Source organism: Hyperolius riggenbachi, chromosome 4 (genome assembly GCF_040937935.1).
Source record: "Hyperolius riggenbachi isolate aHypRig1 chromosome 4, aHypRig1.pri, whole genome shotgun sequence".
Taxonomy (NCBI): Eukaryota; Metazoa; Chordata; class Amphibia; order Anura; family Hyperoliidae; genus Hyperolius; species Hyperolius riggenbachi.
This window is the reverse complement of record NC_090649.1, coordinates 422689084-422706503: the sequence shown is the minus strand read 5'-3', so window position 1 is coordinate 422706503 and position 17420 is coordinate 422689084. Positions and strand designations below refer to the sequence as shown.

Genomic DNA, 17420 nt, shown 5'->3' with positions numbered 1-17420 from the left:
CTCAACTAATCAGAAGTTACATTTTCAGGTTATGGAACTCTGTGTCTTTGTAAAATGGGTGTGGCCACACACAACTGGTGTTACCACTTTCTATTGCCATGTGTCACAGTTTTTCGGAGCCCCTGTCTAGTTACTCCTCATAGTATCCCAGATTCTGCAATGTGTCCCATGCTTCCCCTTACAGTGTTCCCAATTCTAGTTCTCTTTATATTAACCCCTTAGTTCTAGTGCACCCTAATGGTGCCCCCTCTATTATAAACCTCTCATTAGTGCCTGCTCCATTATACTGCTGTCCATTATAGTGATACAGTAGAGCCCTGGCTATTCAGAACTCAACTAACCAGCAGTCTCAACCGACCAGCACATGTTAGGCAGTCTAATGGGCTAATCAAAGCGCCAGAATCATGTCCTTCACAGCCACTGGACCTGACAGAGCTCAGGGCATAGCGTGTGCACAGCTCATGCTCCTCACATTAAGCTGCAGCTTTATAAATCATGTTTGAAAGTGAATCATGTGCGAAATTAATTGTACAAAAAAATTGCATTATGAATTCACATCATAATTGAAAATTTTTCTGCACGAATACCACTATGTGAAATTCAAGCTCCTCAGTCCTCACTAAAGGGCATAAGGAATCCCATACAGGAATGTTAGGGCTGGTTCACACGGACGTCTGCATAGCGTCGCGTTTGGGGGCGTTGCGGCGGCTGCCCAGTCAGGCTTTCAGCAGCCTTCGCGTCGCGTTCAGATGCGGTCACGTTTTTTCTTTCCCTAGGGGGACATTAGCCATCACGGTTGGCCGCCCCTGGAAGCTACATGTAGCTTCCAGGGCGGCCACGAACGCAAGCGAAAATTGGGACCCGAACGCCGCGTTCGTGTAAATGTGTGTAAAAGCTTGGTGCAAACGATCCCATTCACTTGAATGGGATCGTTTAACGCGACGTTCCGAACACTTGCGGGAAACGCTCCGCAAGCGTCCGTCTGAACCAGCCCTTAACGTGTCATCTTGCTTCTTACCATTTAGATAATGGAAAAGAAAAGATAGTTATTGTGCGTATTTTTACATTGATTTACAGTACATTGACTCAGTGTAGTGCGCTGCACCTTGCACTGATGGAAAACTTTTTAGGAAGTCTGGAGTCACAGCCTAGTCAAGTCAGTAACATCGCTAAAACCGTCACCAGCAGCTATGTCCAGAATTTTAGCCTGTGACACCAGCTGTCATGGTAAGTCTTAAAGGAATACTGTAGGGGGGTCGGGGGAAAAAGAGTTGAACTTACGTAGGGCTTGTAATGGTCCCCCGCAGACGTCCTGTGCACCAGCAGCCACTCACCGATGCTCCAATCCTCGTCCCTGGTTCACTTCTGGAATTTGTGCCTTTAAAGTCAGAAAACAACTGTGCCTGCACGGTCGCGCCCTAGATCCCGCTGACGTCACCAGGAGTGTATTGCGCAGGGCCAGTACAGTCTGTGCCTGTGCAGTACGCTCTTGGTGAAGCAGTGGGAGAGAGGACACGGCCACGCAGGCGCAGTGATTTTCTGACTTTAAAGTCGAAAATTCGAAAAGTGAACTGGAGGCGGGGACTGGAGCATTGGGGAGTGGCTGCGGGGTGCAGAATGTCTGCGGGGGACCATTAGAAGCCCTGGGTAAGTTCAACTCTTTTTCCCCTACCGCCCTAGAGTAGTCCTTTAAATCCAGGCTGCAAGTTGATTGTCAGTGCATCTGTGCACTGCTATAGATTGAACTGACATCCAATTAGCACATAAGAAGGATGTCAATAGTTGAAGTGTAAGTAAATGTTTCAGGTATACAGTTAGTCAGCTGGTGATGTATTAGTATTTACTAAGGCCGTGAACTACTAAGTGCTTTGTGAAACTTTGTTAAACTCTGTTCTGCAATTGTCTTCCCAAGTTACTCCTGTCATTTGCACAGTAAATGAGAGTTACATTTCCGTGAGATCTTAATGAAATTCTTTTTCTGGCATAAAAAGTTGAACATATGTCAACGTTTACATACCAGCCACCAAAAGAGGTAATACAAAAGTGCAAATTATGAAAAACTTTATTTAGCTCTTAGGCCATGTTCACAGTGGTGCATTGGCTGTGGTGTAACTGCTGCCTTGTAACACGGCTTACCGCACTGCAATGCACACCTCTGCGACGTTGACAGCGTTTCGGGTGCGTTGCTGTATAACGTGATGCAGTATAGTAATGCACGGTGTTACCGGTAAACAGGGGCGTTCATAGGATCCTAAAAGATCCAGGGTACTTTTGGGCACTCCAGCCCAAAGATGGGTGTGGCCATGCACCGGAATGTGGGTGTGGTCAAGGGTGGAGCCCAATTTACATGAACTTAACTGCGATCTAAGTAGGCCTGCCCAAAAAAATGTTGGATGAAGCCTCCTCTCCATTAATACAAAACAAAAATGCAGCATATTACTTAAATAGGCAGGGTCACTTAAACATAGCTAGACAGAGCTACCTGGCTTCTGTGCTGGCTGCTCTGACTTTCTGCTGGGTGAGCTGACCTACTGCCAGTACCCTTCCATCCAATAGCATTCCCTGATCTTCTAGTGGACCCCCTCCCATGGAGGCACCACATCTCCCAGCATGCTCCCATAGAAGAACCACAGCTCCCTGCATGCCCCCATAAAGGCAGCACAGCATTTAGCATGGCATCACAGCACCCAATATGCCCACATAGAAGCACCATAGCACCCAGCATACCCCCCCATTGCTGTGTGCTGTGGTGCCATGCTGGGTGCTATGGTGCCTCTATGGGCTATGCTGGATGCTGTAATGCTATGCTGGGTGCTGTGGTGCCATGCTGGGTGCTGTTTAGTTCCATGCTGGGGGCCGTGGTGCCTCTGTGGGCCATACTGGGTACTGTGTGGTGCCATGCTTGGTGCTGTGGTGCCTCTTCTTTGCCTGGGGGACATCAGGGGCACCACAGGATAGATCCGGGGCACGTGCCACTGATCTTTGGGGCTAGCAACGCCCCTGCCGGTAAATGTGTAGTGCTGTGTGTTACCGGTAAATGTGCATTGACAGTAGTAGTGAAGCATGCTTTTCATTGACTGTATGTTTCACTGGACCTGACACAATGCAAACATAACATGTAGCACAGCTGTCCCGGTCCATTCCTGCTGTCAGAGGGAATGCAATGTAATAGCCACGTTGAACATAACCTTAACCCAAAAACTTGGCAGATGTTACAATTATTTGAATTTGCCTGCATTTTGCTGAAGTCACGTTTGTTGGCATCACATGTTTTTTTCTGCATTTGTATCTGATTTTTCGACATTTTAAATATGTTTGTGTGATGTGCAGAAGAAAAAAATCACATAAAAACGCACTTTTGCAAACAATATTGCGTGTGATTTTGAAGTTATTTATCAATACATTTTCATATAAATTAATGCCTTTAATATTCATTAGTAAAATAGCTAAATCAAAATTTGCATACGAACGCACACAGAAATCACAAAAGCACATGAAAATTGATCAATTATAAAAACAGAAAAAGTTTGAAGGGACCTCTTATCAAAATGTAATATTTTTTAAGTTAATAAACTGTTTTAAACTTTTGTCTTTTGCAGAATCTGTTTCCTTTCATTGGGACCTTACTGCTGGCAGCATGGACTTCTGCCTACATCCAAGTATGTCTGCAATCTTTTTGCTCTGTAATACATTTGAATAAGGCTATGTTTCCACTTGTGCGTTTTGTGTCAGTTTTTTTGGTCAGAAAATTCGCATAGATTTTGTAACTAATGTTAGTCAATGTAGCCGTTTCCACTCTATGCGAATTTTCGTTAGCGTTCGTACGCGTGAAAAAATCTTAGGTCCTGCATCAGATTTTCGGACATCGCGTATGATTCGCGTGCAATGCTTTGTATAGGCAATGCGAATTTTCGCGTTATTACGCGAAAATTCGCATTAGATTTATGGTTACAGGAAGTTGCCAGCAGTCATGACTAAGCTGTTACTAGGCAGATTATGTATATTTAACTAATGCAAATTTTCGCATAAGAAAATTCGCATAAAAACGCATACAAATTTACGTGCGAATTTTCACCAATCAGAAAAATCTTAGACGATTTTTTGCAGGCGAAAATGTAACGCTATAGTGGAAACGTAGCCTAATTGAAATGCAGCTTCTTATTAATAACAGCACATCTATACCGAATCATCAGTATCAAGCAAAGTACAGCTTTTTTGATTTTGGAAATAAGTACAACTGTGTCCTACCTTTAAAGAGAACCTGAACTGAAAATAAAAAGTCAAAATAACCACACACAGGTCATACTTACATCCTGTGTAGTCTACTTCTCAATCTCTTTCCCCTCTCCTGCGTCCTGTTTGTCCACTGTGATTAATGGAATTATCTGTCCTCCATTTTGAAAATGGCCATTACCCCCTAACAGCTTCCTGGTCAGCATACCATTAAACTGTAATGTCAACAACTTGAGCCATAGGGAAACATGGACATTACCTTGCACATTCAGGTGTAACTGACAGCAGCTGATATATAACTGACAGCAACTGGTGTATTTCAGTTCTGACAAAATCTTGTCAGAACTGGAAGGGATCACTGTAAGAAGAAAATGGTGAGCTTCTGAGAGGAACTGACAGTGAGGCAAGTATGTAATATTCATTTGAAGCTACATCATGGCCTCAATTCACTAAGCTTAACTCCTGTCTTTAATAACTCTTCTGAGCTGTTTTACAGTTATTACAATTATATCACCATGGTGATAACTGTAAAGCAGCTCAGAAGAGTTATTAAAGACAGGAGTTAAGCTTAGTGAATTGAGGCCCATGTGTTTATTTTAAATAATTGTACTCAGTTCAGGTTCCATTGAATGCCTAGTACTCACCATACAATTTTCCGTTAGATTGTTTTGATAGATTTTCTGTTAGATTATTTTCTGTAAAATACTGGTAGAGACTGGTCATTATCTCTGGTGCATTGTCCTCTGGTTATTTCCTGCTGAGCAGAACAATGCCTAATTTCTAGGCCGATAGATAGATAGATAATTTGCAATATGTTGGAAATTATCTATCTGGCAGGTAAATCTAACAGAAAATTGTATGGTGTGTAAGTAGCATAAGAAGGACGACTCACTTCAAGCTTCAAAATCAGAACTTTAGTTTTGCACTAGGCAACATGTTTCGCTGCTGCAAGCAGCTTCCTCAGGTCAGTAGTAGTGTAATAATGTAGCATTAATCCATCTCGGGCACCCGGGAGGCGAATTTGGTGGCTGCTTTTCTAGAAACCCTGCTTTGTGAGTATTACAATTCTTCTACTATTTGCCACCCACCTATACTGACGTGTTACACCATATTGTGCTCCCAGTGTCTTTGTGTTTTTCTCTTCTTCTCCCAAGAGGTGTGGTTTTGGTTGAGGAACAGATAAAGATTTTTGTCAAAATAAGAAGTTACTGTACCAGGTCACCATTGCCTTTTAGAGACTAACTGCAGATGCAGTTTTTTTTGCTAGCAGTTAATGTTGAGACAACTTTTATCAGGAAATAATAAGTAGTGTTAGAGATTGAATCGGCACCACATGGTTTGGAAGCTAAACACTTGCTTGCAGCACCATTTCAGCACGGAACAGCAGGACTGGGTGAGTTTAATTTAACTCCGATACTTCCTTCTTCCAAGCTTATATGTTTTGTTGCACATTGTATGAAATACATTTGTATACAGGTATTTTGTTTAAAAGTGGATGATTAGCAAATAGCAACAACCATTCATTAAAGTGGGATTGTCAGCCACATAATCAAATTCCATTGAAACACTGCATTGTGTCTTTAATGCTGCCAGAGATCTCACCCTGTAGTGCAAGATTTCCAATCTGTTCAGGAATTATCTTATCTCAGTTATTCGGGCTTTGTTCTCTCACCTTCGCCGAAGGCAGAGAGAGAGGGAAGCTTGTCATCTTCCCTCTCCTACATTCCTGCTTCTCTCCAATTGGGCTGAGCACACTGCACTGTGACAGGCTTGGCTGAAATCTGAGCACATTGCATTGTGACAGACCTGGCTGAAATTTGATGCTTGTGCTTACACATGGTTAGAATGCAAGCCACAATGACACAGCACATTGGAGGAAAACTATGGGAAGAAATGACATCAGGGATTCAGCTTCAGTGTGTGGGAAAAAGAAATGTCCCCAGCCAGGAACAGAATTCTCTACATTTACGATATAAAATTCACTGAAATCAAAATGTGGACAGTACAACACATGTGTTATGTAAGTAGATAAAGTATTTATCTACTTATATGTGTATTTTTTTTCCTGGCATAGTATGGATTATCCTACTGCTTTAACCACCTGAGCGGTTTGGACGAGCTCAGCTCGTCCATGACCGCTGCGGTGGATTGCTCAGCCCCTGGTGAGTCTTTTTTTATAATTTTTTTTAAAATACGCAGCTAGCACTTTGCTAGCTGCGTGTTTTGTTCGATCGCTGCTACCCGCCGCGAAAGAGGGTCCCCCCAGACCCTCAGCGCAGCCTGGCCAATCACCGCCAGGCTGCGCTATGGGGTGAATCAGGACTTTCCCTGAAGTCATGATGTCGATGACGTCATTCCAATCGTTGCCATGGCGACGAGGGAAGCCCTAACAGGAAATCCTGTTCAGAGCGGGATTTCCTGTTGGGTATGATCACCGGCGGCGATCAGAGGAGTGGGAGGGATGCTGCATGGAGGGGGGAATCATGTAGCTAGCGCTAGGCTAGCTACATGATAAAAAAAATAGGTTAAAAAAAAACACCTGCGGCCGAGAGTCGCAAATAATAAAAAAGCTAGGGTGGTTAAAAGTCGAGAGGGAAAAAAAGTTTGCACATAAAAAAAAAAAAAAGATAAAGCAACAAGATCGCAATAGAGAATTAAGCGTGTTTTCAGTTAGGTTTTAACCCTTGCCTATTCTATTAACCCCTCATTAACCTTGTAATTCCTATACCTGTTTAAACACCTTTAGGGCTTGTTCACACCTAGGGCATTTTGCCTTTTTGTCTGAGTGCCCTGAAAACACTAGTGCAATGATTCCTTATGGGACAGTTCATATCAACGTCCAGTTCCCGCACAGCAAAGCGCTGCATGTACCATTTTCGGGGCAATTTTGCTACAATGTAAGATATAGGAAAAGCGCAAAATGCTCACAAATCGCTTTATCCGGCAATTGCATTTGTGCTATTATGAATAAATACTTTGCATGTATTCTTTTCCTGGCTGACGTCAAGAAGTGAAAAAATGAAATTGCTCTGCAAAAGCGCTTACAAAAGCTCTTTATACAAAAACGCAGCGCGCAAAAATAGTTGCGCAAAAAAAAGCGAAACTTGGCCATCAGCAATTTCGATTTTAGATGTGAACAAAGCCTTAGTGCCTGCAGCAATCGGACGTATTGCTCTGCTGTGCCTAGTGGTGCATCTGTACAGCACTGGGGCTCCTGAGCTGTCAGGACTTACAGACTTGGACCTACAGACTTGGGATAATGAGCTACCACATACCTAGTGCAATTTAACCCAGAAATGCCAAAAATATATATTTTTATGGGTTTAATAATTATAACTATTAGTCATGGGAAAATGAAAAAGTATGTATTTCCTGCGCCTACATTTACATTTAATTTTATATTAAAATAGTATAATTACTATTATATGAAACATTTTTATTTGAAAAAAAAAATATTACCCAGAGAGAGAGAGAGCTTAGAGAGAGCTTAGACTGTCCTGAAAATAAATACAATATATATATATACACACACACACATATACAGTGGTGTAAAAAACTATTTCCCCCTTCCTGATTTCTTGTTCTTTTGCATGTTAGTCACACTTAAATGTTTCTGCTCATCAAAAACCGCTAACTATTAGTCAAAGATAATATCATTGAACACAAAATGCAGTTTTAAATGATGGTTTTTATTATTTAGTGAGAAAAAAACCTCAAAACCTACATGGCCCTGTGTGAAAAAGAAATTGCCCCCTGAACCTTATAACTGGTTGGGCCACCCTTAGCAGCAATAACTGCAATCAAGCATTTGCGATAACTTGCAACAAGTCTTTCACAGCGCTCTGGAGGAATTTTGGCCCACTCATCTTTGCAGAATTGTTGTAATTCAGCTTTATTTGAGGGTTTTCTAGCATGAACCGCCTTTTTAAGGTCATGCCACAACATCTCAATAGGATTCAGGTCAGGACTTTGACTAGGCCTCTCCAAAGTCTTCATTTTGTTTTTCTTCAGCCATTCAGAGGTGAATTTGCTGGTGTGTTTTGGGTGATTGTCCTGCTGCAGCACCCAAGATCGCTTCAGCTTGAGTTGACGAACAGATGGCCGGACATTCTCCTTCAGGATTTTTTGGCAGACAGTAGAATTCATGGTTCAATCTATCACAGCATGCCTTCCAGGTCCTGAAGCAGCAAAACAACCCCAGACCATCACACTACCACCACCATATTTTACTGTTGGTATGATGTTCTTCTGCTGAAATGCTGTGTTACTTCTACGCCAGATGTAACGGGACACGCACCTTCCAAAAAGTTCAACTTTTGTCTCGTCGGTCCACAAGGTATTTTCCCAAAAGTCTTGGCAATCATTGAGATGTTTTTTTTAGCAAACTTGAGACAAGCATTAATGTTCTTTTTGCTTAGAAGTGGTTTGCGCATTGGATATCTTCCATGCAGGCCATTTTTGCCCAGTCTCTTTCTTATGGTGGAGTCGTGAACATTGACCTTAATTGAGGCAAGTGAGGCCTGCAGTTCTTTAGATGTTGTCCTGGGGTTTTTTGTGGCCTCTCGGATGAGTTTTCTCTGCGCTCTTGGGGTAATTTTGGTCGGCGGCCACTCCTGGGAAGGTTCATCACTGTTCCATGTGTTTGCCATTTGTGGATAATGGCTCTCACTGTGGTTCGCTGGAGTCCCAAAGCTTTAGAAATGGCTTTATAACCTTTACCAGACTGATAGATTTAAATTACAGTACTTTTGTTCTCATTTGTTCCTGAATTTCTTTGGATCTTGGCATGATGTCTAGCTTTTGAGGTGCTTTTGGTCTCCTTATCTGTGTCAGATAGCTCCTATTTAAGTGATTTCTTGATTGAAACAGGTGTGGCAGTAATCAGGCCTGGGGGGTGACTACAGAAATTGAACTCAGGTGTAATAAACCACCTTTAAGTTATTTTTTAACAAGGGGGGGCAATCACTTTTTCACACAGGGCCATGTACATTTGGAGGTTTTTTTTCTCACTAAATAATAAAAACCATCATTTAAAACTGCATTTTGTGTTCAATTAGGTTATCTTTGACTCATAGTTAACGGTTTTTGATGAGCAGAAACATTTAAGTGTGACAAACATGCAAAATAATAAGAAATCAGGAAGGGGGCAAATAGTTTTTCACACCACTGTATATATATATATATATATATATATATATATATATATATATATATATATATATATATATATATATATATATATATATATATATATAGTACATATGTGATTAAACAGTTACTGCTGTATCAAAAGTGACTCAGCTAAAATGTCAGGAACATTAAGAGGTGAACACCCAGGAATGTAATGCAAAGGGGTACTAAATATAACTTAATGAATACAATAACATTTTCTGTAATATATTTATAAATTATGTTATTTAGTCAATAGATTATTAATAATATATCATGATAATAATATAATAAATTATTTCCTTACCCTGATTTACATTCTTAATTTATCATTTTATCACAGATAGCTTTTTTTTAACAGTAAAAAGATAGCGTCTTCTTTACTACTGGCAAGGACGCTGCATCATTGTGGGATGTTTGTTAGTTGTGAAGAGAGCAGTTCTCTTGGCCAGAAGGCTGAATGACATCATCATCATAGCCTAGGCTAAGCATCACTGGGAAGGCGGGGTTACATTACAAAATGCAGTAATATATAGATATACTGTGAGCAGCGTTTCTGATGCTTGAACCAAAATAATGATGTAAAAATGTGTATGCTGAATAATTTATAACATTGTACTAGCTGTCATTGGGGTGCCTCTTTAAAGGACAATTATTAAAAAATTGGAAAATATAAAATACATAAATATAACATGAGCAGTTCTTCCAGAGTATAGTATATGCACTATAAATTACTTTTCTCCTACTTCATTCTCACTTACAGTAGCTAGTGAAAATCTGACTGATCTGACAGGTTTTGGACTAGTCCACATCCTCATGCAGTATTCTTAGTATTTCATTTACTTACAAAAGCACTTACTGAATGGCATTTGCTCAGTCCAACTGTTAAAATAGTGTCCAAGCAATTATGGAAGTGGAGTGGCATCTTAGTATAGACCCTTTCCAGGGAGCGCATTTGTAAAGATTAATATTAAGAAGTTTCCATGAGGAAATGAACTAGTCCAAAATCTGTCAGATCTGTTAGCTTTGACTACGTACTATAAGCCACAACAACATAGGAGAAAAGTTATGTATAGTGCATTTAACTATGGGAGAATTGTACTTTTATACGTACTTTTATACGTATAAATTCTAAATGTTATACTCCTGTGTTGTTGCCTTAACCACTTTATCCACCAGTACAGTATATCTATGTCCTCTATGACTTCAACTAAGCCAAGAGGACATAGATATACATTTTGCAGCTAAAGCACAGCTGTACAGCATTGGGCATTGCTCCTGTGCACACCTCCGGCACTGTTGCAACACTAATTGGTGAAAGGGAATATATGTTCCCTGAACCAATAAGATTGATTCCTACCATTAAGAATACTTTTATTTTCTCTGTTCACAGTGAAAAATACACACTGTAGCATTATTTCAGAAACAAATATCCTCACCATAAATAAACGAGTGAAATAGCAATACAAAATTTGTGTTTTTCATCTTAAGTAACGCTTTTTTATTTTTAAACTGGAATTAGTAAAACTGAGAAATGTGTTTACCTATTTTTTTCCCTATTTTTCCTATTAAAATGCATAGAAAACAAAATTGTTCTAGAGAAAAAATGCCATACAATGAAAGTCTAGTTTGTCTTAAAAAAATTATATATTTTTCATTTATGTGTCATAAGTAGGGATAAAGTTATTGCTGACTAAATAGAGACTTAGCCAAAATGTCAAAACTGCTGTGGTCCATAAGAAGAAACAAGGTCTAGATGAAAAGTGGTTAAACAAAGTGTATGTGCCATATGCACAGAGGGTGGGTAGCAAAGGCAAAAAACATGGGAAATTGTCCATGCACATTAACTCAAGTCTATATGACAATAAATAAACATCCCATAATTCAGAAGTTAAATCCTGTTTTCTAATTAAAATATGTAGAGTCTTCTCTGCAGTGGGATATCTGCCCTGGGTGAAAGTGATATTTATTCTCCAGAAGTCTCCCTCCATTCCTGATCGTCCTGATATTAACACCTTTCATATAGAGGAATGCGATCTGGAAATCTTTAACATTCCGCGCATTAAAAAGCGTAATCTTCTCGCATATTATGTGCTAAAACTTCATACAGTGCCGCATGGAGGTTATAGACAGTGTTTCTTTTGCTATATAGATTGCTTATGTGATACACAAGCATGTTTTTTTATGAACATCTAATTATTTGGGCATTCATGAGAAGAATTGGAAAGTTGCATTGATGAAAGATTAAATGCCTGGAGTAACTTCAAGGCAACAAATGGAAGAAGGAAAATCAATTTTCCCAGCCACTGAGATTTATACAACGCTCTTTGTTATTTCGAATCAATAATGCTGTCCCTGTGAATAGCTGAATAATCACTTTTTTGTATAGTGTTGGTATACGTGTAGACTGAGTCACTGAACCTTCAGTTGCGACACTTTTGATCATTAACAGATTTTTTTACTCTTATCCTGATTTCTGTGAATTTTACTTACAGCCTGGAGCAGAGCAATTATTACACGCTGTGTGTCCAGCATGCCTTGCTGAAATAAATTGATTCTTCAAATACACATTTCCATTAAAAAAGAGCCTGAAATGTAAGGCACAATAGATCTTGTAAAATGAGCGTGAACCCCCCGGTAGGTTGTCTTGGAGTGAAATGCGTTTAGTGACGTGATTATTCACGGGGGATCCCACTGATGTTGGCTTTGTGGAGGCTGCTATCGCCGCTGTTTAACTTTGTATTGACATTTTAAACTTTAATCAGGAAGCACAGGGAAAGATTTTTTTTCTCTGTTGCGTTCACACTCAGTTTTTAATTGTTTCTGCTTATCGCTTGGCTTCCACTCTGTAGCAGGCTTTTCCAACCAATCGCTTCTTGACTGGTTGTCTAGTTAGCAATGGTTTGTGTCGTTCTGCAGCAGATGGAGAAGCAGAGGCGGCATAAGCAAAGCCACGTGATGGAATCTTCAGCTGTGTGTTCAGAGGGCATGCTGGAATTTTTATTGCAGGATAGGCAACACCGGCGGTAGCGCAGAGCACGGTTAAAACCTTGGCACGGTGCCACCCTGGAAAAAAGTGATTAGGTCCAGTGGTGTAGCTAAGGAGCTTTTGGCCACAGTCCAAGTTTTACATGCGCCCCCCCCCCCCCCCAAGCATACTATACATAACAATTCATGTGGTGTAACAAAAACTTGCGTATGAGAGCTGTAAGCAGAGGGGAAACAGTTTGTTAATGAATACCACTATTCAAAGCATATATAGAAGATAATCACCAGCATAGCACCATTGAAGAGCTGTACTGTACTGTGGTTGAGGGAGGGCCCCTAGTATGCAGCTCTGGTCCAAGGGCCCCAGTGCAGTCGCAACCTCTTCATCCCCTATTGCAACACCACTGATTAGGCCATTATATGTGGTAGATAAGCAAACCAAGTTCTTAGGTCACCCATTGCTCAACCATAGAAACAGGTCTTGAAAGAAATACTGTCCTCAACAAAGAAAATCATGGTACTGTATTTTTTTTCTCATTGGACTGATCTGCAAATTTTTTTTATCTTAAAAGTGGAGTTAGACTTCAGTGTCAAAAAATATAAAATACAGCCTGCTGCCAAACATGCAGTCTTTTGGGATGGTCAAAACTGCCCATTTCCAGTTCCACAGAAATTCCAACTTCATTCCATTTTTCAGATTTTCTGCTTTTCTGGTTTTCAAAGAGTATTTTATTAGTGGGAAAAAGAGAAATTGGAAAAATGGAAATTGGAAAATCATTCTTGTGATAGGTCTACAATTAAGATTTTGCTGAAAAATTCTTCATTGTCTGATTGGTTCAGTGCTTCCGAGTTCGGGTGGTCGGACTAAAATTACCAAGTTGCATTAAATCAGATTTCAGCGGAATTCCGATTTTTTTCTTCCATTTTCCGATTTCTGAATTTCCCTCTGAAATGAGGTAATTTCAATTCCGCGGGATCCGAATGAGCATCCCTAGCAGTCTTACTTACCACTGTGTAGCGGCTACTTGTGGAAATAATCTGTGCATGAGCTCAGAAGATCCACCAGAGAACTAGTGAGAAGTGAAAGTTATTAGACATTATGGGCCAGTCCCCCAGCCACATATGACCAGGCCCTGCCCTGTCCATTGGTTCAAAAGCTAGAGACTGACATCAGAGGGAAGTCAACTTCTTCCATTACCTGGATTAATATCATCCATTTGGGCCAACACATGGGTGAACAAGTAGCCAGGATAGAGCGGTAAGTAAGGCTATACAATAAGAGAGGGATTAGCAAGTCAAAACAATTCTTTCTTTATAGTTTATGATAAACTGGGAAATTTTAGAATCTCTTGTTGCTGTTTTTTCTACTAATTTCCTGTCTCACAGATACAGCAGAAAGTTAGAGACTATATCTGCAAAGCAGCTGTAAATTACACCTCTGCCAGCTATCATCAAGACCAGATGTCCCTATTGGAAGATTTATTCCCAGCCCCTGTTACCATGACAACTATAATTTTTTTTATTTTTTTTATTTCCCTCGCTCTCTTATTCAGAACTTTTACAGAGACAAGCAGGACACAGACAACAAAATTAAAACCTGACAAGTAAGTAATAGAGACATGGGATTAGCAGGACAGACAGAAAATTAGCAAGGTTTATAAAGAAAAAACAGGGAGCCTCTCAAATCCCTCTCACTACAGTGTCCCTTTAAAGTAAACCTGATACGGATGGGGACAAGAGGCTTTACCTAAGCTTTTCCCAGACCTCCCTCAGTGCCCAATTAGCTTTGCTGCTGCAGCCAAATTTAACTCCATGACTAAGTGGCTACTACTATGCATGTGCTGTTCTGTACTGTACACCTCCTCGATCACTCCTGTGGACAAGAGTGTTCTGCACATGTACAGTTCCAAGTTGTAAGAACTGCACATATGCAGAACACTCTCAACTTTAGGAGTGTAATCAACAGGGCTGGATTTAGGTGAAGGCCACCTAGGCCATGGCCTAGGGCACCACAGGAGCAAGGGAACCAAAGCAGCAGGCTAAACTGGTGCAGCATTTTCAAGCTTGCAAATGCTGCAATTCAGGGTTATCAGGCAAGCACCAGCCACCTGTGCAGCAGCCACCTTGCTCTCTGTGCACTTTAGCGTTGTGGAGGGCAACTACAGACTCAGGCAGCATTTGAGATGGAGGGGAAGAGGAAACCTCTGCACTGAAGATGAGCAGAGAAGAAGTGAGTGACACTGATGGCTGCTGTGGTGTGGAGGTGAGCTGTACTAAAAGAGTGGGAAAGGGAGGAATTAAGGGAGTAATCAGGCTACCTATACTGGTGGGAACGGGATAGAGGTCAACTCGCTACGTCTACTGAAGGGGGGCGGCTGGTGACATTGGCCTTGGGCGGTAAAGAGTAAAAATCCGGCCCTGGTGATCAAGGAGGCTCGCAGCCAGGAAAGGACATGCACAGTAGCCCACGACTCAGCTGGGTTTGGACTTTATTTTGGCTGACCCCAGCTCATTGGATAAGACCGAAAGGATATCAAAGGAGCTGACAGACTACAGAGTGCTGGATGATGTCCCAGGCAAGTAAAAATCTTGCTTCCTCTTTCTCTTGTACGCTTTAAGGTAAAAAAAGGTAAACATGCAGAATAATTGTTTAACCACTTTACCCCCAGCGGTACGAATTTCTCCGCCCCTTTTTTCCCTCCTAAAAAAACAGGGTCGGAGAAATCCGTACCTTACGCGCTACCGCCGTTGTCCGCGCTCCCGCCGCTCGTGCGCGCGCACCCGCCGCTCGTGCACGCCGCCGCCCGCTCGCCCGGAGATCAATGAACGGGAAAATTCATTCCCGTTCGTTGATCTAGCCCCCGCAATGATCTGCTGCTTCTTTCAGAAACAGCGAGATCATTGTGCGTCTCCCAGCCTCCTACTGCTTCCTGTAAGCGTCCTTCCGGTCGCTTACAGGTCGCATGTAAACAAACACTCTGTGGCCATCTTGTGGCCAAATAGTAAACTACACCCTAAAAGCATTTTACATACACAAACATTACATTTACACAATAAATTAACTCATTACCTCCCACACTCCCCAATTTTTATTTTTTTTTTGTAATAAAAAAAAAATAAAAAATACAATAAAAAAAAAGCATAAATAGTTACCTTAGGGACTGAACTTTTTAAATATTTATGTCAAGAGGGTATAACACTGTTACTTTATAAACTGCGGGCTTGTAATTAGGGATGGATGCAAAACTGAAAAAAATGCACCTTTATTTCCAAATAAAATATTGTCGCCAAACATTGTGATAGGGACATAATTTAAATGGTTTTATAACCGGGACAAATGGGTTAATACATTTCATGGGTTTTAATTACAGTAGCATGCTTTATTTAAAAACTATAATGGCCGAAAACTGAAAAATAATAATTTTTTCCCACATTTTTTCCTATTTCCCCATTAAAACACATTTAGAATAAAATAATTCTTGGCATAATGTCCCACCTAAAGAAAGCCTAATTGGTGGCAAAAAAACAAGATACAGTTCATTTCATTGGGATAAGTAATAATAAAGTTATAGACGAATGAATGGAAGGAGCGCTGAAAGGTGAAAATTGCTCTGGTGGTCAGGGGGTAAAACCCCTCAGTGGTGAAGTGGTTAAGATTGGGACCACACTTGCTTAAAACTGCATGTAATGCTTTTCAACAGCAATGCGCATGTTTGTTGAGAAGCAGCGATGTAACTATTAGGGAGCAGCCACTGCTATGGCAAGGGGGTCTACAGTGGTAAGAGGCCCCAAATACTATCCTTCTCTCCCTCCGGTACAAGGGTTCCATCCTCTAGGTCAGACGTTTTTGTGGCTACATATGTTATGGGTGTGAAGATCATGGCCACAATTGTTTTATGACGCTTCAAAGATGGGTCCCTGGGCTGTGAGGGTTACCAATCGGAGGCAAGGGAAGGGATGTGGACATTTTGCGGACGTTTTGCTGGGGCGCCCTATGATTTGTAGTTTTGCCCCTGAAGTGCAACAATTTTCCTACCGCGATTCATGATGTGTTTAAAAACCCCACCACATAAAATCGCAAATCATGTGCATTTATAATAGACTGCTGGCAAATGCCGAGAGTCTATGGTGGGTGAAGCATGCATTAAAGCGCGCACTGCATGCACAAAATCATGTGCAAGTGTGCTCGCAGACTAAGGTATTATGTGCAGTCTCAGCCAGATATTAGGTAAAGGCTCTCCCATTGTCAGAGCAGGAGCATTGCTTACATAACCAGGAGTTCTGCCATGTAAAATCTACCTGGCCACAGACATTTAATACAGACAGTGACATCTAGCATCTACCATGTGATTTTTTATTTTTCCCATGTCATCTTGTGGTTCTGTTTATCATGCATTCTGGACCATCAGTCTTGCCATTCCCCAGGCATCTGCCTCTCCTGCTCATCTCTTACCCTCCTCTGCAGTTCCCTGATAATTGGGTAATAATCCCCTGTGATAACTGCTTGGTGTCATTACAAATGGCCAAGCTCGGGAACATTAAACTCTCTGGTCACAGGCCACATCCCGGCTTTCAAGTGTTAATCAGTTTGGTGTTATTGTGTCCCCTGACCCCGGGGTGAAGCTCTCTGCATCCCTGTCACAGTCAGACAGAGGCACCCTACCTAATAATTAAAGGCATAATCATGCAGAATTTTGCTGCGTGTTTGTTCATTATAGAGGAGGCATCGCAGGTATTCAGTACAAGGCTTGCCAATCATGTTGTCCTTTGGGACACGTTTATAGAAGACTTTCCTCCAGGACATCATGTACTGATGCAGCGTCCAATTATTTTCCGCGGAAAACCTCTTTGGGATGTCACAAGGGTTCACTCTGCCGAACAGTCCAGCTTGTAACAAAATAACTTCATAGTTGTTAGCAATATTTCTGAAATTTAGTTAATTATGAGGTCCCTGCACACAGCTGCAGCTTGGAATGAAAATAAATCAGAACTTTTTTTTTTTAAACCAAATTGCAAATGAGTTTATCTTT

General features: G+C 41.1%; 1 protein-coding gene across 1 annotated transcript in view; it reads left to right on the top strand.

Annotated features, from left to right (window-relative positions):
- LOC137570912 (bifunctional protein GlmU-like) overlaps window positions 1–17420 on the top strand; it is an 82346-nt gene that overhangs the window by 5387 nt on the left and 59539 nt on the right. Inside the window, exon 2 of the mRNA XM_068279615.1 lies at window positions 3600–3659. Within this exon, the coding sequence (XP_068135716.1) occupies window positions 3600–3659 (60 nt within the window). The remainder of the gene's footprint in view (window positions 1–3599; window positions 3660–17420) is intronic.